Raw genomic sequence first — 26284 nt, 5'->3', positions numbered from 1 at the left:
TCAGGGGGCTGTGTGCGCTGTGAGCAAGTAGATGATCTGCTTGGCCGAGCGGCACAGCTGCAAAACCAGGTTGAAAGGCTTCAAGCCGAAGTAGAAAGGCTTAGGAGCATTCGGGAGGCTGAAATGGAGATAGACTGGTGGAGCCAGGCTCTGCCCTCCCTGCAACAAAAATGGGAGCACCTGCCGGAGAGCTCCCAGGATCGAGGGACCACTGTACTCTGCCCCTCTCAGGTGGAAAACAGTAACCTAGAGGGGAGGAGTGAGTGGAGACAAGTCTATGGCCGTGGTCAAAAGGCGAGTGCCCTCCTTGCCTAACTTGCCTCCACAGGTGCCTCTGAGCAATAGATATGAAGCCCTAGTGGAATACAGCCGGTCCAATGGGGATGTGGTGGAGAGGCAACCTATATCAGAGGTCCCACCACAGTCAGAAAAACCTGACGGGCGTATAGCTACCTCCTCCACAAGGAAGAAGAGAAGAGTTTTAGTGGTTGGAGACTCCTTCCTAAAGGGATCTGAGGGCCCAATATGCAGAGCTGACCCCCATCACAGGGAGGTCTGCAGCCTGCCTGGAGCCCGAATCAGGGATATCACCAGGCAACTCCCCAACCTGGTGAGGGCCACAGACTACTACCCCCTGCTGATCTTCCACACAGGTGGGGAAGAAGCTGCATCCCGTAGTCTGAGGGGGATGAAGAAAGACTACAAGGCCCTAGGACGGTTGGTGAAAGAGTCTGGGGCACAAGTTGTTTTCTCCTCCCTCCTTCCATTTTCAGGTGATGACGTGGGATGGAATAGTAGGATTCTCTCTATTAATGCCTGGCTACGAGACTGGTGCTACAGGCAGGGCTTTGGGTTCTTTGATAATGGCTGGTTTTATAAGACACCAGGTGTGACTGTAATACATGGGAAAGGTTTATGTCGTAGGGGCAAAAGGGTTCTGGGACAGGAATTAGCAGGGCTCATTCGGAGAGCTTTAAACTAGATTCGAAGGGGGATGGGGTGGTAGCTGGGCTTGCACCACTGGGGCAATGCTCTAGTGTTGAGGTAGACCAGGAGGCCCCCCATCCCCCTGGGGTGAAATCAGGGGGTGAATCTGGGATGAAATCGGTGTGCCCAGCTCGCTCCCTCAAATGCCTGTACACCAATGCACGCAGCATGGGGAATAAGCAGGAGGAGTTAGAAATCCGTGTTCGGTCGGGGGGCTATGATCTAGTGGCAATTACAGAGACTTGGTGGGACGCCTCGCATGACTGGAATGTGGTCATGGATGGCTATGTCCTGTTCAGGAAAGACAGGCTGCTAAGGAGAGGTGGTGGAGTTGCTCTTTATGTGAGTGAGCAGCTAGAATGTATTGAGTTCTGTCCAGAGGCAGATCAGGAGCGAGTTGAGAGTTTGTGGGTGCGAATTAAGGGGCAGGCTGGCAGGGGTGATACTGTTGTGGGTGTCTATTACAGGCCACCGGATCAGGATGAGGAGGGTGATGAGGCCTTCTACAGGCAGCTGAGAGCAGTCTCTCAATTACAGGGCCTGGTTGTTGTGGGGGATTTCAACTACCCTGATATTTGCTGGGAGGCCTACTCAGCCAGCCATCCCCAGTCCAGGAGGTTCCTCCAGTGCATTGATGATAACTTTCTGATGCAAATGGTGGATGAGCCAACTAGGAGAGGAGCGCTGCTGGATCTGATCCTCACTAACAAGGAGGGTCTGGTGGAAGAGGTGAAGGTTGAGGGCAGCCTTGGTTGTAGCGACCATGAGATGGTAGAGTTCAGGATCTCATGTGGCAGGAACAGAATAGCTAGCAGAATCGCAACCCTGAACTTCAGGAGGGCCAACTTTGGCCTTTTCAGGCAATTGCTAGGGGAAATCCCATGGGACAGGGTACTAGAAGGTAAGGGGGCCCAAGATAGTTGGTTAGCGTTCAAGGACTGCTTCTTCCGAGCTCAAGATCAGAGCATCCCAACAGGTAGGAAGTCAAGGAAGGGTACCAGGAGACCTGCATGGTTGAACAGGGAACTGCTGGGCAAACTCAAGTGGAAGAAGAAGGTGTACAGATCGTGGAAGGAGGGGCTGGCCACTTGGGAGGAATATAAGTCTGTTGTCAGAGGATGTAGGGAGGCAACTAGGAAAGCTAAGGCCTCCTTGGAATTAAACCTTGCAAGAGAGGTCAAGGACAACAGAAAGGGCTTCTTCAAATACATTGCAGGTAAAGCCAACACTAGAGGCAATGTAGGCCCACTGATGAATGAGGTGGGGGTCCTGGAGACAGAGGATAAAAAGAAGGCGGAGTTACTGAATGCCTTCTTTGCCTCTGTCTATACTGTTGGAAGCTGTCCTGAGGAGCCCTGGACCCCTGCGGCCTCAGAAGAAGTCAGGATAGAGGAGGAATCTGTCTTGGTTGATGAGGGCTGGGTCAGGGACCAATTAAGCAACCTGGATGTCCATAAATCCATGGGCCCTGATGGGATGCATCCGCGGGTGCTGAGGGAGCTGGCGGAAGTCATTGCTAGGCCACTCTCCATCATCTTTGCTAAGTCATGGGCAACAGGAGAGGTGCCTGAGGACTGGAGGAAAGCGAATGTCACTCCAGTCTTCAAAAAGGGCAGGAAGGAGGACCCGGGTAACTATAGACCGGTCAGCCTCACCTCCATCCCCGGAAAGGTGATGGAGCAACTTGTTCTTGGTGCTGTCTCTAGGCACATCAAGGATAGGGGGATCATTAGGGGCAGTCAACATGGCTTCACCAACGGGAAGTCTTGCTCAACCAACTTGATAGCCTTTTATGAGGATGTTACCCGGTGGATAGATGATGGTAAAGCTGTGGATGTGGTCTATCTCGATTTCAGTAAAGCGTTTGACACGGTCTCCCACAGCATCCTCGCAGCTAAACTGAGGAAGTGTGGTCTGGATGATCGGGTAGTGAGGTGGATTGTGAACTGGCTGAAGGAAAGAAGCCAGAGAGTAGTGGTCAGCGGGACAGAGTCCAGTTGGAGGTCTGTGTCTAGCGGAGTTCCGCAAGGGTCGGTTCTGGGACCAGTTCTATTCAATATATTCATTAATGACTTGGATGAGGGATTAGAGTGCGCTGTCAGCAAGTTCGCTGATGACACAAAACTGGGAGGAGTGGCTGAGATGCCGGAAGGCTGCGCAGCCATTCAGAGAGACCTGGACAGGCTGGAGAGTTGGGCGGGGAGAAATTTAATGAAATATAACAAGGGCAAGTGTAGAGTCCTGCATCTGGGCAAGAACAACCCCATGTACCAGTACAAGTTGGGGACAGAGCTGTTGGAGAGCAGCGTAGGGGAAAGGGACCTGGGGGTCCTAGTGGACAACAGGATGACCATGAGCCAGCAGTGTGCCCTTGTGGCCAAGAAGGCCAATGGCATCCTGGGCTGTATTAGAAGGGGTGTGGTGAGCAGGTCGAGAGAGGTTCTCCTCCCCCTCTACTCTGCCCTGGTGAGGCCGCATCTGGAATATTGTGTCCAGTTCTGGGCCCCTCAGTTCAAGAAGGACAGGGAACTGCTAGAGAGAGTCCAGCGCAGAGCCACGAAGATGATTAAGGGGGTGGAACATCTCCCTTATGAGGAGAGGCTGAGGGAGCTGGGTCTCTTTAGCTTGGAGAAGAGGAGACTGAGGGGTGACCTCATTAATGTTTATAAATATGTAAAGGGCAAGTGTCATGAGGATGGAGCCAGGCTCTTCTCAGTGACATCCCTTGAGAGGACAAGGGGCAATGGGTGCAAGCTGGAGCACAGGAGGTTCCACTTAAATTTGAGGAAAAACTTCTTTACTGTAAGGGTGACTGAACACTGGAACAGGCTGCCCAGAGAGGTTGTGGAGTCTCCTTCTCTGGAGACATTCAAAACCCGCCTGGACGCGTTCCTGTGTGATATGGTCTAGGCAATCCTGCCCCGGCAGGGGGATTGGACTAGATGATCTTTCGAGGTCCCTTCCAATCCCTAACATTCTGTGATTCTGTGAAAGTACAATTAAGATGGCTACTGTGGTCAGCTTTCTGGAGTGAAGACCTCTGTGTGCTTCTTTATCTCTAAACCTGATTTTGTGTTGTTTTAGCATGCTCTGTATACAAGCAGGCCTGGATGCTGCAGTGATAATTAGCTGTGACTCGCTGAAGATCTGGTAATGCCTATCTATATTAACACTACAGAGAGTGTTTTTCAGGTATTTTTAAACATCAAAAGGCAGCTTGTCATCAGACATTAAACTGGTTAGCTAGTAATAGTTAACTTACCCATTTTATTTTACAAATTATCACCACCAAAAACTATTATAAAAGTGGCCTATAAAGTGTTTTTAAATGCACTGACACACTTGCACTTGTGGCACAGTCATCCTGATCAGTTTTTGCTTCCCTTAGGTAACAGTTTTTATGTAGTAGAATTTTATGTAGTAGAATTGCCTCTGTTTCTTAAGATACTGTCTTTATGCAATTTAAAGTGCAGTATTAGGAGTTTGCCAGAGACCAGGCCTCGTCTGATGCAGCAAATAACATAAGGAAACCTTTGCTGTTCTCTTTTGTTCCATTTAAGCTTGCCTCTTGGAGGCCTCAGAAGGTAAAGAAGGTCATTTGACCAGGTGCTGTTGTGACCTAAATATTAACTGTTAAGAATCCTTCCCGAGATTGCCACAGAATAGCTCACTTCAGTACTGTTTGTGTGGGCTGCTGTAGGTACTGGCTTCCTGGGTTCACCGTGGTGACTGCTCCCTGGCATGGCAATTGTGTGGTGGTAGTTTTCCATTAAGTAAACTTGGGTAAGATAATAAAGAATGCTGGTCTTGAAATCAGGGCAGAAGTAAAAGCTTTGAAAGATAAGAGACTCAAGGTGAGCTTGTTTAGAAACATACAAATAGTCTTCATGTGCTTTTTCGTGATGCATCAAGAAAAATATTATTCTGTCTTGAAGCTGAAGCATACTCAATCAACAAAATGAAGATTGGACTGTTAACTGGAAAAAAAAAATGCATCTTTACAAACCCATGTACTTGGAAACCCTTGTGATCAGTGTGTCCTGTTCTTCAAGTGAGCTTAGCTGCCACTTAAGGAAGTGACATGTACATAAGGACGAATGGTATGATGAGAGTTGGTGACCTCTCATGGAGTAAAATGTTCAGTGTGACCTGTGTCTATCCACTAATATGTCATCTTCAGTGTATTTCTGGCTGAAGAACTACTAAGTGAGCACCTCAGCATGTCTTTTGACATCAGGCCTTGTAGTTCACTCGTACAGTAGACAGACAGACAGACATCTTAAGGAAGTAACAGACCTAATTAGCTCAATTCAGCACAGTAATCTGTGAAAGTAAATCTCTAAAACTAGAGATGAAAGATTTTTTTGTAACAGCTTCTGGTGTCATTGAGATACCTGAACAAAACTCATTTCAGAGGACATCTTTAAGTCTAATTAATTGGTGATAGATGTTTGTTTCCTTCATGAACAATTAGGGTTTTTAAAAAAAAAAAAAATACATTGCTGATTTAAAAACTACTCAAAATTCTGATTGCAGTAAATTGGAAGCTTAACTTGCAGGGCTGTACCTGTGTGAGCAGTGTTTCATGTAGATAATAAAGAGTGGAGCAGCCAGATTTACAGATCCTTGCTGGGACCTTGTGGTAGGTTAGTGTTTGTTTCACTTTGGAAACTTGTTTTTTTAGAAAAGCAAGCAAAAAACGTAACTTAGTTTTCCCTCTAAAACTGAAATAACTTTGATTTCAGGTTGTAATCTCCCACTTGCCAGGAGGTTATGAAATGAATTGATTGTTACGGGCAAGAACTGTATTCAAATGAGTGTAAGTTTTATAATAGTTTTATAATAGGAAGTTTTATAATAGGGAATGTGATTAATAGATAGCTTTCTGATGAGTTGGTAAGTCTCTAAAAAGAGATTTTTTTTTTTTTAAAAAAAAAAAAAAAGGATTTTGTTTGGGTCTCAGAGTAAGTTAATGGTTTTTGTGTTTTGAGTAGAATAGAGATGATGAGCTGAATTACCATGCTGCATATTTTGTTTTTCCTGACCTTGAAGGAAGGTTTAAGAGGAGGATTTAAAGGCAGCTCATGGGTCACCGTGGGGGAGGAGTACTGACCTCAACCTGCTTAAACGCATAGCAGCTCTGTGTTAAGACAACTGTGTCATACTTCAGTGCTTCAGATGGTTATCTGCTTTATAGTCCTGATATCTTTTAGGGTTTAGCATGTGTTTAGTCTCGTCTGAAATATTTGGTCATAGCTGCAAGTAAATTGAGGTTGATGGTTGGATAGCTTGCCAACTAAGAGAGTGTTTCTCTACATGTCATGTTCACATGCTCAGTGCTGAACTGGTTGTCAGGTTTAAACTCCTAAAGGAGGCTTTTTTCTTGCTGCCACTTCTGCTGACAGAAGGATACTTTTTGTGCTTCCTACTGCAGTTTAGAGCATGAGATGTCTGGGATTATGTAGGCATCATTTATTTAAACAGTTCACTTGTGTTGCAAGGGTAACAATGGCCTATTTTGTTTTTCTGCCTGTGAACTGCGTGGCATAAAATATATAGGGGTTCAGACTAGAAGATCCTAGTATGTCTTTTGATTTTAGACTTGCTGACATTATAATGACATAGTATGTGCTTTCAGATGCATTTGGTTTTAATAAGGCAGCCTCAATTTGCTGATTTAAGGTGGATGTTTGAGCATATTGTGCATAGTGTACTGAGTGTACTGTAGAGCATATTCAGAGTACATAGGGCTGACAGGCTGCAGCCCAGTTTATACTTAGGTTTTGTTTACATGGAGAGAGAAGAAAGTGTTATTAAACAGAAAAAATACTTGATAGAAGTTGTGTTCTAATAACAACACTGACTTTGTAAACAGCAAAATGCTTTGAGTGAAGTGCTGTATTTTTCTTTTTAGGTTTAAGAAGGCTAAAGCTTCACTAGAATTGTGACTAGAATGGACAGTTATTTTAAAGCTGCGGTCTGTGACTTGGACAAACTACTTGATGAATTTGAACAGAATACAGGTTAGTTCCTGCACTGCCGCCTTCTCCAGCTGATAATATTGGTCAAGTGACTGTTACTGTGGAATCTGAAAGTAACGTATGCTAAGTAAAAGCTTGTATTGATGAATAGATGGGATTTAGAGGGAGTGCACTGTGGAAAGAGTTGTTTTATAAACTTTGCTTTTGATCTTTTTGCTTAAAATAGATGAATATGACTGCTACAGAACACCTCAAAATCCATATGACTCAAAACACCATTCCCTTTCTTCAGTTCTGGATTGCTTACAACATGTGTACACAACACCAAAACTGCAAGAGGATGCTAACAATTGTACTTCATCAGAAGAAATCTGTCGAGCTAGGCACATTGGAACAAGTGAAGAGCTGCTGAGTTATTCACCACAAAATGAGAAGAGCGTTGCTGGACCTGATCTTTTGTCCACTGTGGACAGTGGTTCCTTAAATGAAATTCAGGCTTCAAACATGGGAAGGTGTATTATACCTGTGTGTGATCTTGTTAATGACACAGGTAACTTAATCCATTCACTGGCTGCTCATGAAGATAATCAAAAGTTGCAGCCAAATGATTTCCAGTACAGTGAAGGCTTGATTGACTTTGGCATATCTTGCATACCTGTTCCTACTTGTGTGTCATCAGCTGGTTGCAGTGGTGTTTCACGTACAGAGCAGAGTGATGGGGACTCAATGCTACAAGATTCAGGACATCTTAAAACAGAGGAGATTAATAATTTAGCTTTAAAATCAGACAGTTATACTACAGCAAAGATCTCAGATCCCTGTGATGATCAGCACAGGACAGAATCTGTAAAGTGCAGTGAAGTATTTGAGCAGCTTGAACACACTGCTCGCCTTAATACTGCACGTGTCCCTGTAACATCACAGAACTCGAATGCGGACAATCCCAAAGATGAGAAAGCAAGTGAAAAATTGCCTTGTGAACCACAAGATGAAGGTGCATGCTCTGCAGTAAGCAAAGAGATGGATGGAAGAAATGCCATAGAAAAGGTCGACTCAAAGAATGAAAATACTGTTGAATCCCTGCCTTCAGATCTGCCAAAGAGGCCTCAGTTGCACGAAAGCCACACAACATTACCTGGAAATTGTGTTTTACCAGGCTTCTCATGTCAAACGGGATGCATAGTAGAATTGGAAAAGAAAATCACAGAAGAGAATGTAGGTAGCAAAGAACTTAATAGCGATGAAATACTAAGCAGTGTTTCAACTTCATGTATTTCAGTTGATGATGTGCAGACCTCGCTGTCATGTCTTCCACTTCCTGTATCTATATGTGGTTCATTAGCTGCAACAGAAGAAAATGTTAAGCCTCTACCTCAAAATGAAATGGTGGAGGTTATTAGTGATATTTTAACTGTTCATGCTGGAAAGTCTAAAACTGATCCCTCCAGTAGGGAATCCTGCAAAAACACTGACTTGCATGAACAGGAAGAATATATAGCTAAAATCAATGAAAGTATTGTGGAAGAAAGTACAGATGGAGGGAAGTATGATACTGAGAATGTAATTGGTGACAGTGATTCTCAGCAAATCAAAGCTTTTGCTTCTGCTTTTCTAGAATATGAGGCTGAGCCATATGGTCTTGGTATAGACTCTTATTACAATGAAAGTATGAGCCCGGTTACGGCTGACTTCACTGTTGAGGAGAATGTTATTAAAAGTGATACTCTAATAAGCGATGCTGAGCTTGATGATTTCTTGTATGGACAAAGTTTTCAGTCTGATATGTTGAAGTCTTCAGGCAATGATAGTAACTTACTGGAAGCTGATGCAGATGAAGGGTATTTAACAAATGTGAACAACCTGGATTTCACAGAGGTCACTGAAGAACATATGCAAGCAGAACTGGAGGAGATAACGAGCATTAATAGTAATCTTGAAGTATCTCTTACTGCCAATGAATCAGAATCTGCAACGGAAGAGAATATGTCTCATATTCAGGACATGACTGAGAGTAGTAGTGAAGCACTAGTTTCTAATGTTCGTCTTGAAGGTGCAAGACCAAAGCGGTTGCTTGACCTTTCCCAAGGAGCTGTTGGTCAGAGACCACTGAATAGGACAGATGCACTTGAGAGAGAAAAGCAGGAAGCCAGTGCTGCTACTCCAGAAGCTTCCCTTTCAGGCACCAGTGTAAGCGTTGGTAAAAATTCTGAACCTGCACACTCTGGGGAAAGCAGCTCTGAAGCTGGAGGAGATCAAACGTCTGAAAATGTAGAATCACTTAAAATACCTGCAGCTCTCTCGTGGAAACAGCCATTGTGGGTTCCTGATTCAGAGGCACCCAACTGCATGAACTGCCAAGTCAAGTTCACATTTACAAAAAGACGACACCACTGTCGTGCATGCGGAAAGGTAAGTGATCAGAGAGGAGTCCTGTGTTACTGAAAGCAAGTGAATTCTAATTTAGGGATAACCAAAATACAGAAGGGAAAGAATATTGACAGAATTTTTCCAGGTTCAAAGTATTTTATTTTAAAAAAATTAATTTTATTTTTCCTTCCTAGAAACTTAAAGACTGTTGGAGAAGACTGATATTAATTAAGAAAAGCATGACCTTTTTTGTGAAATTAATTAAAGGGAAGTAGGGAGAATGTTCTTATTTTATCTTCCATTACTGGCGAGACTAATGTGTTTTTCACAGGAAGATGACACAGTGGACTCCTTCATAGTAATTGTGAATCAGCTTTTTACTCAGTTTTTAAGTTAAACTTAAGTATTTAAGCTTAAAAAAATGAGATGATGATGATCGGAATTTAGCTAAGTGCTTATAGTAGCTGTAAAACACTGTCCGTGAATCTGGAAGGATTGCATTCTTTCAGGAGCTGTAAGAACAGTACCAGTGCAAAGGATTTATAGCCTAAATCTGTCCTCCAGTGTGTTTAGAGGTATAATTTTCCAGGAGGAGTCATCTCAGGGGAAAAGTATGCCACTTCTGTGGGGTGAATGGTAGTCATCAACCGAGCAAGTAAACTGTAGAACTTTTTTCAGCCTGTGGTCTTCTGCAGAGGGTAAATAATGTCAAAGTTTATTCTTGATCCAGAATTCCCTTTTGAGCTACTGTGTCTTACACTTGTACATAAATGGAAATAGCAACAATAGGAATGAACTTATTTTTAGGTGTTCCTCTGTCAGCATTATGGATGAGGAGATATAGCAAAGACTAATGTCAGTACTTACTAATTTTTTGCATCCGCAGTGTTGAGAGGCATCTGGAGAGGCTTGGTAAATTTTTCCCAGGATGCCTCTTCTGGCACTGTGTATTCAAAGTGTAGTACCCGTTTACTTCAACTGCAGTAAGTGTGAACTGAAATGTGGGTCTGAATTTGGGTGCCAAGAAAATGAAGAACTCCTTGTGACAACCTAGAAGTCATTGAACTTAATCACTTGGCAGAATGTCCTGTTGGAAGTTTTGTAACAGTTTAAGACGAGGTTCTGCAGAGTGGGTTTCGTTTTAGTCATAAGACTGACTGCAAGTTCCTGTTTACATTTGCTGTGAAGTTTCTTGTGCCTTGTCTAAAGATGAGGATAAAAGCACCCTTCACTACACAGTCCTGTTTACAACCATCAGCTGTTTGTTGCTAATCTCCTGTGTTAACAGAGGCGGGGCTTTGCAGAGTAACGGTGTAATTAGAGGGAGCATCACAGTGCATGATCATTGGGAGAACCAGTGAGGGCAGTCTAGATTATCAGAATGGGTACTGGAGTGATATGCAATTGTAACTCTGTTACAGCTTTTCTGAATGTGGAACAGCTTAGCTTCTGCCTTGTAAGACTTTTTGTCTTTTTAATAATAACTTTTTGTCTTTTTTTTTAAAAAAACCCCACCATAACGTTCCTTGTGGGTGTCTTACGGGTTTTTGTGTTTTCAACCAGTTGGATATAAGGAGAAACTGGTAGGAATTCCCAGTTGTCCTCTGTGGACTGTTCTGGAAGACAGTTTTATAGTTTTCATGTCGTCCTACAGCATTTTTTATCAATGAAGATGGCAACACGTGTGAATTCTGGCTTCTGTGCTGGAGAGAAGTGTGAGGTTAGCGGCCCCTGCTTTCTCTCCCATCTGCAGTGCTTGCGAGGCCAAACAACTTTGCAGTTTCTTTATTTAGATGTTTGTCTCTTGTGGTGTTGCCTTTCTTCTTCCTAGCTAAACCAGAATCAATTTCTTTGCTCAGCAGCCTCATCTTCATCTTCTTTCACCTGTTACATTACCTGTCTCTTAGTTTGTCTTGGCTCTTGTCTCCTGTGCATTAGGGTTAAGCTGCCTCCTCTGTTGTGGGTCCCAGAGGCACCAAGTGTAAGAGGAGAATACCGACTGCAAAGGACTGAACTGCTTAGCATTTGAAGCCCTAAGGTGGATTGTAACTGATTAGCAATTAATCTTCACCAGTTACATTCTTGACATCTTTACTGAGTATGTGCATTTTCAGTTGAGGTGGATTACCTGTGACACTCATGCAGAAGCAATTGGAATAGTTTCTTTTTTGAGCTCATATTGCACTGATCAAGTATTACTGTTTTTACAGTGACTTTTCGTACTTAAAGTAGTTCACTTTTAATAACTTAATTTTTTTTCTCTGTCACTACTGGGGTTTTTTGTTTGGTTGGTTTTTTTTTTGCTTAATCCACTTTGTTTTCTTGGAGATAATCAGGAGTAGCAGAAGCATTTTAGTGTTCTTTCCGCTTAACTCTGGTCAGCAGTAGAAGGCTTCTGTCAGAGCAAGGTTTCAAAAGGTACCTTTTGTAAAGGCTAATACTGACTCTGGAGTCTGCGTGTAGCTAAAAATGGTGGGACTCTGAAAACTTGAAAATCACCCTTGAAAGAACACAAGGGAAAAGTGAGAAAAGCGCCAGATGTTTATGGGAACTCTTGCAGAAAACAGCTTTACTAGTGACATAATTATTTGATTGGGTTTGTGCAGGTGTAGTCCAGGCCAAGAGATGCACTTTTTTCCCCATCTCTGCTTAAAAATAGACAGGAGGTGTGTCCTGTTGGAGCAGAAGAGCGTATTCTATTCTTCCAAAGCAGCCTTCAGCAGGCTTTTAAAAGGCTTTGCTGAAGGGAGCTAGTAACATGAAGGGAACTATACTTATTTTTTCTGAGAGAGTTGGGGAGCCAGTGTAGTTCCTGAGCCTGAGTACAGCTTGGGAAGCAGTCAGCTCTGGCTCAGATAGTTGTCTGTGAAGAGGCAGCTTGGAATTTTATGACAAACTGATAACGCTTGTCATGGAGAGACATGGTGCAGCACACAGTGCTGCAAGATCAGTATATGAGGAATGGCTCTTTGCTGGTGTGAGACTAGATCGTTTCAACCATTACCTGAGTCCTAATGGGAGACTGCAACATCTGTCTTCAGAGTTAATACTGAACCAGTAAAGCAGATCTGACCTAGTTCTGGGGTTCAGTCCTTGTTCCTGTCACTGTTGTCTAGTGTAAAACAGTTATGGGATTAACAGAAGTAGGGGTGAATTTGGGAATAGGTGATGCAACCTGAATTTTTTTCATCACTTCAGATAAGAATTTTGATACAGTATCACCTGTGTCCTCCTTCTTGCTGCTTTTCATTGTGTACCTGTTGCAGGTTTTGTTTTCTTTTCTGAAGGTTTCTTCATGAGAGATTAAGATAGTCTTGAATATTTGGCTGCAGAGGGTTTAGAATCAAACAAGTGTATTTTGTGGAAGAGTTTTCTAATCGCTGTGCAGTTGTATACCAGCTACTTCCAGCTATGATCTTAGAAAAGTTTTTTCTAAAATCCAATCTTAGCTATTTTGTGGGCACCTGGCCTTATGTAATTAGATCTGTTCACAGCAGGAAATTTTAGGTGCTGCACTGTTTCATAGCTGAATCAGAGTATGGGCAAGAGCTGAGTTCTTGGCTATGTAATGTGGGTATTTCTGCCCATGTGTGGAAGGTTGGTTTGTAAAAGGATTGCTTTGGTCCAACAGAAATACCTGACAAATTTCAAAAGCTTATGGTATGGCTAGATTGCTGTGCATATCTGTCTTCCTGGGGAACAGGACAGGAAGAAGCCCTGATCAGCAGCAGACTTGGCCCAAATTGTAGAGCTTTTGAGATTCTTAAACATAGCATTGTAGAATAGTTTGGGTTGGAGGGGACCTTTAAAAATCATCCACTCTAACCTTCCTACTGTGCGCAGGGACACCTTCAGGTTGCTCAAAGCCTCGTCCAGCCTGACCTTGAACACTGCCAGGGAGGGGACAGCCACAGCTTCTCTGGGCAACCTGGGACAGAGTCTCACCACCCTCATTGTGAAAAAAATATTCCTTATGTCCAATCTAAATCTACTGTCTTTCAGTTTAAAGCTGTTGCCCCTTGTTCTGTCACTACAGGCCCTGGTAAAAAGCCTCTCTCCATCTTTCTTTAAGGCCCTTTTAAGTATTGAAAGGCCACAATAAGGTCTCCCTGGAGCCTCCCTTTCTCCAGGCTGAGCAGCCCCAACTACCTCAGCCTTTATTGACAGGAGAGGAGCTCCAGCCCTCTGACCAGTTTTGTGGCCCTCCTCTGGACCCACTCCAACAGGTCTGTGTTCTTCTTGTGCTGCAGGCCCCAGAGCCAGATGCAGGGAAAGCCTTTTTAGACTAGCACTTTCCCTTCTCCCCAGACAGAAATGTATGCTAAAGCTCCTTTTGTCCTTGCCTGCTTGCAAAAATGTATATGCATACTTTATATAATGCAGTCTGTTCTGGTAAAAGGAGTAAATAGTTACAGGAACTTAATTCAGGAAATACTGTGATTTTGTCTGTAATATTTAATTAAATCTTCTTCTGGTTCAGGTTTTTTGTGGTGGCTGTTGCAAACGGAAGTGCAAGCTACAGTACATGGAGAAGGAAGCAAGAGTCTGTACTGGCTGTTATGATGACATTAATAAAGGTAAAAAGTTTTTTTTTTGCATAATTGCAGTAATCATTAAAGAATAATAGGTACAGCTAGCATCTCTTTAACCTTTGTTCTTTTGGAGGAGCATCACTACTTCAATGGTGTATGTTTTCCTATTTCTGAGATGGAGGGAGGTAGAGGATAATTGTCCTAGTTTCAGCTGGGACAGAGCTAATTTTCAGTAGCTAGACTAGCGCTATGTTTTGGATTTAGTATGGGATTTGGTGTGAGAAGAAGGCTGATAATAGACTGATATTTTTAGTTCTTGCTGAGAAATCAAGGACTTTCCAACTTCAGTGCATTGCTAGTGTGTGGGTACACAAGAAGCTGGGAGGGAGCACAGGGAGAGCAGTGGTTACGAATTGGCCAGTGGAATATTCCATGTCATACAACCTCATGCTCTGTATATAGATGAGAGCTGGCTGGGAAGCTCGCTCTCTTTCAGAGATTGTGGCTTCACGCTCTCTCATCCAGCATCGTTAGCTGGGAACAGGCTGGGCCTTCATCAGCGTGTGGTGGGCAATTGCATTGTGCATCAGTCTTTTGTGTATTCTACTATTCCTATTATTATTATTATTATTTTTATTTTATTGTCTGTCGTTGATTACACTGTTTTTATCTCAACCTACGGGTCTCCCTACCTTTACCCATCTGATTCTCTTCCCCATCCCCTGGGGTGAGGGAGGGTGGGTGAGCAGCTGCATGGTGTTTGGATGCCAGCCAGGTTAAAACCACGACACTGTTAGTGGGATTTCAGTTCTTATTTTAAACTTCAAGTAGCAAGCTGATTATTTTTTATTACAAAAAAAAAAAAGTAAGTTTAAATCCGTAGGCCTAAATATGAAATTATGCTATTGGGTCATCTGTGGCAGGAGTCTAGCAAAAGTGATCCTCCTTCCACATTAGCCTTCTACATGTTTAAAGCCCAGACCCCTGCTTGTTCTCACACGTTATTTGCCCATTTTCTGTAGCTTCCGTCCTGATATTTTTACAAGTCACTTAACAGTGGTACAATAATTCAATCATAAGAGAACCATTTCTTAACTGAAAGCTAAGCATGGATGCTTATGGAAACGTCAGGAGGAAAAATTGAGGTCCTGATTATTAATATTTAAATAACAAGTTGAGAACATACCTGATTTTTAATATGCCACCTGAATGGAATTTGGCTTGATAAATGTGATATGTGTAAAGGTACAGGGATCATATGGTTCAATGTAGTCACTGCAACAGTAGCAAGATGTACAAGGAGGTCTGTTTCTGTGTTAGGAATGAATTAGGCAAATGTGCAGGTAGAAAATCAAGAAATCTTTAAGTTTTCTTCTGTACAATACCTTGAGTGTTCATTTTTCATAAGTAGCTCACAAATTATGCACTGTTTTTGCAAAAAAACCCCACCCAAAATATTGCACTGCAAATAAAGTTTAATCAATTGTGAGATCTTAAAAACTAACCACATTTTTTTTTAGCACAGGCATTTGAAAGAATGATGAATCCAACTGGTCCTGTCCCCAATTCCAGCATCACCTCTGAGTATTCTTCTGCTGTTCCACCTTCGGAGGAAGCTCAGGTGTCTGGTAGTGCTAGCTCTCCTTCGCCTTCTTCATTGTTACCTATCTCAGTACTTAAACAACGTGGTGTTGAAGGTATGGTAAATATAGTATAATATATCTAACACTTTCAGGGTCTCTTTTGGAAAGAGTTTTTTAATCACATCATGGATTCATACTTGATATTGTGGTATTTTTTGTGGGAAAATGGAAACTGAACTGGGACACTGGAAAGTTACTTTTAGTTCCCAGTTTTGATGCCACTTATGAGCTTGACCAAGTCTGCCTTAAAGTCTCCATTTTTGAAATGTGGATGTTACTTTTTTTTCATTGTCCTCTCTGTTTATATTGTAATTTTCTTTTTATGTAGATATTACTTTAATCATTTTTATATAGCTTAGGACATCTCTGGCTGTGTTGCAACTGCCAGTCTTTTTGTTTTTACTGTAGTTATTTAGGGAGGAGTTGCTAGGGAGCAGTAGGGGTTCATTCTTTTTGTAAATATGAATGATCAGTGGCTAAGTAGTGTCTTTGTTCCACTTGTATTAGACATCTGACCTTCTTCAATGAAGATAAATTCTTAACAAAGGGATAAGCTAACTTTTTTAGAGCATATTTCATCTTTTAGTTGTGATGTGCACTTCATTCTTAACTTACTACAGAGGGGTGATTGAGGAAGTAGCCTTCCTTATATAGGAATTGATAGATTTAACTGCAGCATGGCAGCTTCCTCTGCAAGTGTGAGATTTTTTTTTTTTTTGGCATGTATTTGCCTGACTGGAGATTGGCTGGTGTCAAACTGTCTACATGTGCTTGGTTCCAGTAGACAGATTCTCTCTATATTGGGGAGGGAGAAGGGGTAGAACAGTACAATAATATGAAGTCAGTGTTGTTTTCTTAACCTGTCCTAGGGTTGTGCCCCAAAGAACAGAGGAGAGTTTGGTTTGCAGATGGTATTTTGCCAAACGGCGAAGTGGCAGATACAGCGAAACTTTCATCTGGAGCAAAGAGGTTGTCACAGGACCTAAGCCCAGTAAACCATGACTTGCCAGAGATGCATATGGTATGAATTAAGAAGTATGTGTAGGTGCATGAATTGCCTCTTGAAATACCGTTGCTTGCTATTGATGAGCCCCCTTAGATACCAAAACAGAACTTTTCCTTCACAGCTTTTGGAAACTAAGCCAATCTTTGATTATTTTTTTGGAGGTGACTGTGAAGTCCTTGCATTGAAACATTCTGTAGACCTTACTTAAAAGGAAATCGTGTTTGGTTTGGGTTGTATGTGAACTTTAAATATGGTATGGCAGAAAATTTTCCAAAACAGTGTTGTTTTTTTCTACACAGCCTTTGTTTAACTACTCTTATGACAGTAACCTCAGCTATAGTTCTGAAACCTGTCATTAACAACATGCTTACAGTAGAAGTTTGTGGGTTTTTTTCGAGTGGCTTGCTATAGTTTTCCTGTTTGATTAGACTAATCAGAAGTTGCTTAATGCCCTAGAATGCTACATTATAGCGTGCAGCAAAATCTGCTTATAGCTTCTAATGCGAACTAATATTGAACTGAGAAGGGGCTTTGCTTTTTTATAATAGATCATATTCATGGTGTTGAACTAATTGCGCTTGACAAGAGAAGTCCAAAGAAGTGGTGTAAGTTTGCTGTGGAAAGATTTTGCAAAGATTCCTCAGCTGGTGCCTCTTTAAAATAAAACATAGCTCTGAAGCACTGTCTTAAGTGATAACATAAATTCTGTTATTCTAACAGCATTGAAGGGTTTTTAAAACAGTTTAGTAAAGCTAACCACAAGACCAAGTCATTATTTTTATATGGAGGATCTGAACAGTTATCAAGTGTATACCATGTAAATTCATGTTACTTCATGAAGAATGGATAAATGTGACTTCATTTGAATGAGGAAAGACTCTAGTAAGTGGCAGGTGAATCTGACTTTCCTAGAAACGTTAGACCTCAGGATCCATTCAGAGTAACAGCAAGAAAGTGCAAAGATTTTTTTTATAGAGATGATTGTGCTTCTTACTTCTATTAGTCTGTAAGGAATAGGGTAGGGGTAATGCTGATACTGTTGGTGAACCTGTATCTCTAGAAAAGCTCATCAAGAGCTCTTTAAAAGAAATCAGGCATCAATAATATACATGAAAAATCTCTTTCCTATTCATAAAGACAGAACTGAATAGCCTACTTAAGCAATATAGGGATGAAGATTTGAGACCCACAGTCGTCTGTCCTGGACTCTGTCCTAGTCAACATACTCAGAGATGATAAAAAAGGTTAAATTATTCAGATGGTGAAGGCAGATTCCCGATGCTAATGAACCAGATGCTAAAATGACTGATGCTGTTATGTCCTTAAACGCAGAATAAAGAGTGCATTACTTTGGCTGGGCTTTTTAAGGTTACCTTTTTTACTGTATCACTTATCAGAAAAGGAGAATTTTTGATCAGCAATCAACCTGAAGAAAATATTTAAGTAGTTGTTAAAAAGGGAAGTAAGTGGGTGGTATAGAATCATAGAATAGTTTGCGTTGGAAGGGGCCTTTAAAGGTGATCTAGTCCACCCCCCCTCGCCATGGGCAGGGACATCTTCCACTAGATGAAGTTGCTCAGAGCCCCATCCAACCTGCCCTTGAATGTTTTGCAGGATGGGGCAAACAGGATGGTAACAGAGACAGTGAAGTGGAAAATCATTACGACACTAAATGCATCAGTGCTCCTCCCAGAGCTTGAATATACCTAGCAGCTCTTGCTCTACCCATTTTAGGAATTGAAAGGTGTAGCCTGTCCTCCATTTTGGGGAAAGAGTAGGATATTTTCACTTGTGAAAGATGAGCAATGTCTAAAATTAAAAGCAGCATGGACAAAGTGAGTGGGAAACAATTAGTTGATGGTTCTTGTATGCAGCTTCAGAAGCTCAAACTGAACCACCATACTGCAGCTCGAAAGCAAAGGATGTACTTTATCAGGTAACACATAATCCATCGCGTGCTGTCACAGAATGCTATGAAGGTCAAAAGTGTAAAATGATATAAAACACCAGCAAGCAGATTCATGGGGAAGAAGTCTATTTGAGGCCAATTTAGTCGTGGTTTTGTCTGTGTGTTTGTGGGGTCTTACTTTGGGGATTGGTGTCTTTTTTTTTTTTTTCTTTCTTTTCCTGGCACATGTGTTCTCTAAACAGAGAATTTGCTGGAAGCTGGTGGCATACCAGAACTATTAGAGGGCAAGCATAGAGTTAGGGGTTTTTTTGTTGCAATGCAAAGTCTTCCCTATTGAGACAGGATGCAAGTCTGACATACTTGAAAGATGATAGCGCATCTCTCGATTTGGATTTTGGTTGGGTTGGTTTTTTTTTTTTCATGACAGCTCCTGATGTGCCTGTGCTCATAGCTTGTCACAGCCGTTTCACTGAGGGAGCAGCATAGGTTTGATTCCAAACTAGGAATGAAACAGGCTGTAAAATGCTAGACTCGGGTATTAATACATAGTGTAGAAACAGAAGTACACTTGCAGCACTGAACTGCTCATCTCCATGATAGCAAACTACAATGATGACAATGTTCAGTAGCTGTGAGTGGGCAAACAGTAATACAAAATGGATTCTTGGAGGGGTACTTGGTTTATTGTTGATTATGGAATCACAGAATGGTTGGGGTTGGAAAGGGACCTCTGGAGATCATCTAGTATAGCCCCCTGACAAAGCAGGTTCCCCTGGAGCACATTGCACAGGGTCACATCCAGGTGGGTTTTGAATATCTCCAGAGAAGGAGACTCCCTGCTCTCCCTGGGCAGCCTGTTCCACTGCTCTGGCATCCTCAAAGTAAAGAAGTTCCTCCTCATATTGAGGTGGAACTTAGCATGTTTCAGCTTGTGCCCATTGCCCCTTGTCCTGTCACTGGGCACCACTGAGAAGAGTTTGGTCCCCTCCCCTTGACACCCACCCCTAAGGTATCTGTAAGCATTGATAAGATCCCCTCTCAGTCTTCCCTTCTCCAGACTAAACAGACCCAGCTCCCTCAGCCTCTCCTGATAAGGGAGATGCTCCAGCCCTCTAATCATCCTCCGCTGGACTCTCTCCAGTAGTTCCTTGTCTTTCTTGAACTGGGGAGCCCAGAACTGCACACAACACTCCAGGTGTGGCCTCACTAGGGCTGTGTAGAGGGGGAGGAGAACCTCCCTTGACCACACTCTTCCTCATGCACCCCAGGACACCATTGGCCTTCCTGGCCCCAAGGACACATTGTTGGCTCATGGTGAGCTTGTTGTCCACCAGAACTCCCAGGTCTTTCTCTGCAGAGATGCTTTTCAGCAGGTCAACCCCCAGCCTGTACTGGTGCATGGGATTATTCCTCCTGAGGTGCAGGACCCTACACTTGCCTTTGTTGAACTTAATGAGGTTCCTCCCTTCCCAGCCCTTTAGCCTGTCCAGGCCTTGCTGAATGGCAGCACGGCCTTCTCGTGTATCAGCCCCACCTCCTAGTTTTGTGTCATTATCAAACTTGCTGAGTGTACAATCCCTTCGTCCAGGTCATTGATGAGTAAGTTAAACAGGACTGGACCCAGTGACTGACCCCTGGGGAATACCACTAGCTACAGGCCTCCCACTAGACTTGGCACCGCTGACCACAGCCCTCAGACTGAGTTGCATCTTGTTGTTGCATGCTAAAACGACTAATCTGCAGCGCTCTGGTACTGCTTTCGTGTTACCGAACAAATAACTTAATGATGCATCTTCACCTAAAATAGGGACTAATGTAACTTCTAAAGATGGGGGTGGGGGGGAGGAGGAAGATCCGGGAGAGATTTGGTGGCTTTCCTCTTATTCAGAGGGAATTCATTCTCAGTATTTGTGGTAGATTTCTTTCTCTTTTAGCTTCTAGAATGCTACTAATTAAATTTTAGCTTGTTGTGAGACAAAAGCGTAGATTTTTTTTTTTTCATAGGCTGCAAACCAAGAGGAAAATGACGTATTAACTGATGTAAACCTAAAAGCTAAGGAAGAAAATATTATTAAAAGAATGGAGGAATTGCGTCCCTCTGTTTCTTCAGATGATGCACAGCAGGATGTTCCAGGCCAGAGTGAGGCGGTACATAGTTATAAATCTGTAACTGTAGAAACTAAAGAGCATTCTCCTACTGCAGAAGCTGAGAAGACTACTTCCAGTTCAGTTGATCAGACTACAAGTGATACGCCCATTAGTCCTTCAAGTTACAGAGCACTATGTGGTGTTGAAAACACTGTTCGTAAAGAGATCAGCCTTGTTCCTGATGATGGTAAACTGCCACCACTTCTGCTTGCAGTGGGTGAAAGAGGAAAAGGTAAAATTAGAGAAAATTGTTACTATTTAATCACCTGATGCAAGATTTCTAAATAGGAATTTGCATGTGTATAATTTGTATTTTAATACAATTCTAATCTCTCATTTAGTTGCTGAGCATTGGACTGTTGGATAATTGAGCATGTATTATTAACAATATCAGTATGTTAGGAAAAGAATACTTCCATCAGTTAAATTTGTTACAGTAGTGACTGTTCTCACTGATGATAACGAACAGTATCAGTATATGGATGAGGAGGCAGCATACACAATTTGTCAGTAATTACCAAATGAATGGTAGCCCTAGTTTGTACCTTTGTTACAAGTTACTGCTTTATTTTTATATGTTCCTTGGATCTTAGGGTAAGCTATTCAACAGCGGATCTGTAGCTATTCTAAGTTTGAGAATAATTACCACACCCTTAAGACAGGAGGATGGGACAGTCTTTCATATACTATGATCTATAATTCTTGTTTTAGGTAGTTGGCTGATATGTTGAACTAAATCAGGTGTTAATTTATTTAGATCCTCTAGTGGAAGAACATCCATCTCACCAACAGGTCACCTTGCTTCTTGTGGAAGGAGGTCCTAATCCATTAACTTTTATCCTAAATGCAAACTTGCTTGTGAATATCAGGCTAATAACTTGTAAGTAGTGCACGTTTTCTTCTCCATTACATCCAGCTTTCTTTTTCTGAGTGTAAAACAGCATTACTGTGGTATTTATCTTTTTAACTAAAGATTCTTCAGAAAAGTGCTGGTACTTCTCAACAAACGGACTACATGGTTTGGGTCAGGCGGAAATTGTCATTCTGTTGCAGTGTTTGCCAGATGAAGAGATTTTTCCTAGTGAAATATTCAAATTATTTATTGGCATCTATAAGGATGCAGTGAAAGGTATGTAATTTTAATGTCTAACATTTTATTTTATATCATTTTCTTGCTGATCTTTAAGGCTGGAAGTTGACACATAACCTTTCTTGAAGTATTTATAAGTATCTAATGATTCTGTTGAAACACCTTGCAGTGTTAGCCTTGGATTCTAAATAAACAACGGGAAGAAGAGCATTTCTTTGTTTCATATACTTCTGTAAACATCCTGTTGGCGGTTTTTTGTTGTTATTCAGTCGTACTGTGTTGGAGATTGTGGGTATAAGTCCTTAAGTCTATCATTTGGGACATCTGGAACTTCATTTGCCAAAGTACAATACTCATCTGTGTGTAAATATTTGAGGTCTGTTAATCGAAGTTTATCAGTTGGTGTGTGCCAGAACATTGTAATTCAGGGGTTTTTGGTATTTGTTTGGAAAAACCTAGTTTCAGATTCATGTTCATTTAGTTAGTAAATGTAGAGCACTTAGACATGGGTTTAGATGTGTGTCAGGAAGATGTGAGATATATCATGTGGCTTACAAGTCTGTAGGAGACCACTGGGTAGGGTAGTTTTTCTAGACACTAACGAATTACTTCTCCAGATGTGCAAAGACACTCTGTCCCTTTTTCTACAGGAAGGTTCGTAAGAAACATGGAAAACATTACTTTTACTGAAAACTTCCTCGGTAACAAAGAGCATGGTGGATTCCTGTTTGTTTCACCAACTTTTCAGAAACTTGATGATCGCATTCTACCAGATAACCCTTTTCTTTGTGGCATTCTCATCCATAAGCTGGAAATACCCTGGGTGAAAGTTTTTCCAATCCGTTTAATGTTGAGATTGGGAGCAGAATATGGGGGTAAGTTTTAACACTTTAAATAGCTGTATAAATGTAAAATTCCCTTTGGAAAATACAAGGGTTTCAGACAAGCAAAATATTTTAAATGATCTTTGCAGTATTTTATATTGCACTTATGTAAGGCTGAAGTTTCATACATGGGAAGCCACCCTGTCAACTAGACCATGGCACTAAGTGCCATGTCCAGTCTTTTCTTAAACCCCTCCAGAGATGGTGACTCCACCACCTCCCTGGGCAGCCCATTCCAATGGCTAATAACCCTTTCTGTAAAGAAATTCTTCCTGATGTCCAACCTGAACCTCCCCTGGCAAAGCTTGAGGCTGTGTCCTCTTGTCCTATCGCTGGTTGCCTGGGAGAAGAGGCCGACTCCCACTTCACTACAACCTCCCTTCAGGTAGTTGTAGACTGCAATAAGGTCACCTCGGAACCTCCTCTTCTCCAGGCTAAACAACCCCAGCTCCCTCAGCCGTTCCTCGTAGGTCAGACCCTCCAGACCCTTCCCCAGCTTGGTCGCCCTCCTCTGGACTCGCTCCAACACCTCAACATCTTTCTTGAAGTGCGGGGCCCAGAACTGAACACAGTACTCAAGATGCCTGGGAATTTACATTGTGCTGCTAGACTCCCTTGATTTTTTTTTCTCTCTTAGCTGACGAGAAAGCTAAGAAACTAAAAGTGACAGCAGTAAACGTATCAAAATGTCTGACCCTTGTCATTGGAGAAGGGTTTGAAGGGAAGTTCACATGCCCAGTTTACAACTCTGACAAACTGTTTCTTTTAATTAAGTTACTGAAGTAGAGTATATTGGCAAAATGTTACTGCTTCATAAAATGGATAAAGGTATTCATTACTTACTAGGATAACTTACTAATTAATACATTTGAAATCTTGAGGCCTGTAAAAATGCAGGAGGCATTATTTCAAAGAGAGGTGGATGGAGAGCATGTAAATGTGGCACTTACCTTCCACAGCCTGTTCCAGGCTGATGTGAGCGCTTTTCGCTCTGCCAACAAGATGTACATTGACTCTGCTCCAGGCTCAGCAAAGGAAAGTGTTTACACAGATTCCCATTGCCTTGAAGAACAGATAAAGCTAGCGTGAGCAAGACCTGAAAGTAGATAGTGTCCTAAATGCCTTCTAGTTGCTTGTGTACTTGCTTGAATAATGCAGACGTTAATTTAGCGATACTGGTGCTGTTTTGTTTCCTGTTGCACTGCTGCTTATGACTTAGAGAGCAGGAGTTTGGATAAGGTGCAGCATGCAGCAGTTGCTTAAGTGGATTGGATTTCAAAAACATATCATACGCAGCTTTCATGACCTGAGTGCATTTTTGACCTAGCATTCTAGAAGCTGCAAGTCCATAAATATGTGTCACTCACTTGTTTATGGGTTTCTTGAGTTAATAGTGGATTTCTACTGGCCAGGCTTCTGTCTGTGTGTTGACAAGGGTGGTAGCTTCTTTGTCATTATTCTTTCTATTACCAAAGTACTTGTCTTTTTTTTTTTTTTTTTAAAAACCAATTTTGCCTCTTTGATCTCACAGTCCTGACTTTGCTATGCTACTTGTTTTGTTTTCAAATGGCTTTATATTGTGGTCTGTGGTCTCCTGTGTCTCATTGCCTTCCCTAGTGTCCATCTGCATGTGTTTCACATCGCAGCCATGGGACTTCAAAGCATGTTACTTGGTATGAACACCCTCCCTCACTCTATTCTTGCTTGTCAATGCTAAGTGGCCCTTCACTTTGTGTTATAGCATTAGCGTAGAAGCAGATGTTAATGTGTATGGTATTCTTACTCAAGCAACTACGAAGCCTTGCAACCCCTCCTGCAGCTGGTGACCCAAAGACTGAACCCAGGATGTTTCCATCCAGATCACCTATTGCAAGAAACATAGCTGACAAAGCTTATGAAAGCAGCAGCAAGTCTCTGCCACAAAATTACTGCCACTAGGAGAGTGATTCCATGCAATGACACTGCAGTAGGATTTAACCATGGATGGGGAAACCATACAGCGGGCTGAAGGACAGTCTGTGACACAGAATTAGACAGGGGCTCTGGTTGTTCTGGCTGGTCAGATATTGAGGTTAAGAAACATAGGCTGCAGCCAAAAATAAATACTTGGATTAGCAAGTTATACAGTTGTTGATAGGTAAGCATGACCTTTAATTTCTCTTCGTTGGCCCTAGCATATCCAACACCTGTAGTGAGTTTCAGGCACCGGAAGCCACTCTTCGGAGACACAGGACACACAATTATGAATCTGCTTGTTGTGAGTAAATGTTTTATTCTCTTCCCTTCCTGTTGTAATTTAGATGATGTAAAATATCTTCAAAACTCTGATTCTTGAGAGCAGAGTTATTTTTGGCAAAGGGCTGATACTTTCGTTCTTCATATCTGACTTGAAACAAACTTACCATGAGTGTGAGTGAGTTAGGAAAGGTGTATCTTTCACATTGTGTTGTTATGCTTTAGTTCTGGTAGTAAGAAATGGCTTTAAATGAATGAGAAAAATGTTGACATCTACATTGAAGCTGGTAGTAATCATTGTTCAGTTGCATTTTTCCCTTCCAGGCATTGGTGTGGTGCAGGAATTCTAGTCTTAAGTCTCACAGTTTTTAAATGTGAAGAAAGACTTGACAGGCAGATGCTGTGGTCCAACTGTACTAGTAGTTACTTTGTCACACAAACTTAACCTTAGCACAGTTAACCAGCCTGACTGTCTTACATGAAGAATTTTTTGGCAAAATCATCAGAGTAAGTCGAGTCCAGAATTTATGTGATTCCCTGAAGTTTTTCCTCTGTTACCCAAATAATTTGATTCAAACTTCCAGTAAGCCTGTCTTCCTGACCAGTACCTTCCTTTTCTAATACTTATATAGAACTTATCCTTAATTCTATGATGAATAGTGCTGTAAGGATGTGGAAAGAATTTCATGACTTATTTAGGTGATGACTAAATCCTCCTCTTAAGAGTTTAGGCACCATTACAGCTGAGATGAAACTGCAGTGTTTGGCCCTTTTTTCCTGTTTGCCACTCTTGATGTCCATGTCATTACATAAGGAATCAGTTAGAGGAGTTGTGCATCTGAAAAATAGTGTGTTTTTTCTTTAATGGAGGAATCTTAACATTTTAATTCCATGAGCCAGCTCCTTGCCTGATTGGTGAAGTGCCAGTACCAATCTTAATGTTGTGCTGCTAATGAAGGGGGCTTCTATCGAGTTTATTTTCAGTGGGATTAGAGTTACTTTGCTGCTTCATAGCTGTGTTTGTACTGTCAGCTTGAAGCCGGCAGTGGGAATATGTGCTCCTTGGCAGGACTATCTCTTTGGATGCAGCAGGAGTTTTAATCATGGGTGTGAAATGTTCTCTTGATGTTACATTTTTAACTACCTGTGGTGCAAATCCTTGATTAAAGATCACATAAAATCTTGTACCACACAAGTGACTGAGGTAGTGGTAAACAATGGAGGCAAACTGCATCTGTGATGTATATCCTTAATATTGGTAAAACAATATCCTTAATATTGCTAAAACAAAGCCAGTTCAATTGAAACTTGTAATGCAGTGAGATGTGTTCATAAATACCCTTCTTGCTACAGCTGGTGCTGATTGAGGAGGATACTGATTAGCTGGGTCAGCTGGTGACAATAGCCTTCTCTAACCTTTTTTTTCATCTGAGCTAGTCAAGGCAAATGAAGACATTTTATACCTAATGTTGTTGCTCTGGAATAAAACGAATAGGGAAATT

The 26284-nt window shown here is 41.9% G+C and overlaps 1 protein-coding gene across 3 annotated transcripts in view; it reads left to right on the top strand.

Annotated features, from left to right (window-relative positions):
- The window catches only part of ZFYVE16 (zinc finger FYVE-type containing 16), a 36953-nt gene that overhangs the window by 2863 nt on the left and 7806 nt on the right, over positions 1 to 26284 (top strand). For all 3 annotated transcript variants that reach the window (XM_068423387.1, XM_068423385.1, XM_068423386.1), the window contains exons 2-11: positions 6902 to 7010; positions 7195 to 9377; positions 13816 to 13912; positions 15388 to 15564; positions 16380 to 16531; positions 20430 to 20805; positions 21331 to 21453; positions 21547 to 21702; positions 22314 to 22538; positions 24722 to 24804. In XM_068423387.1, coding sequence (XP_068279488.1) covers positions 6941 to 7010; positions 7195 to 9377; positions 13816 to 13912; positions 15388 to 15564; positions 16380 to 16531; positions 20430 to 20805; positions 21331 to 21453; positions 21547 to 21702; positions 22314 to 22538; positions 24722 to 24804 — 3642 coding nt within the window. In that variant the 5' untranslated portion in view covers positions 6902 to 6940. The remainder of the gene's footprint in view (positions 1 to 6901; positions 7011 to 7194; positions 9378 to 13815; positions 13913 to 15387; positions 15565 to 16379; positions 16532 to 20429; positions 20806 to 21330; positions 21454 to 21546; positions 21703 to 22313; positions 22539 to 24721; positions 24805 to 26284) is intronic.

Source organism: Nyctibius grandis, chromosome Z (assembly GCF_013368605.1).
Source record: "Nyctibius grandis isolate bNycGra1 chromosome Z, bNycGra1.pri, whole genome shotgun sequence".
Taxonomy (NCBI): Eukaryota; Metazoa; Chordata; class Aves; order Nyctibiiformes; family Nyctibiidae; genus Nyctibius; species Nyctibius grandis.
This window is presented reverse-complemented; position numbering and strand designations above follow the sequence as displayed.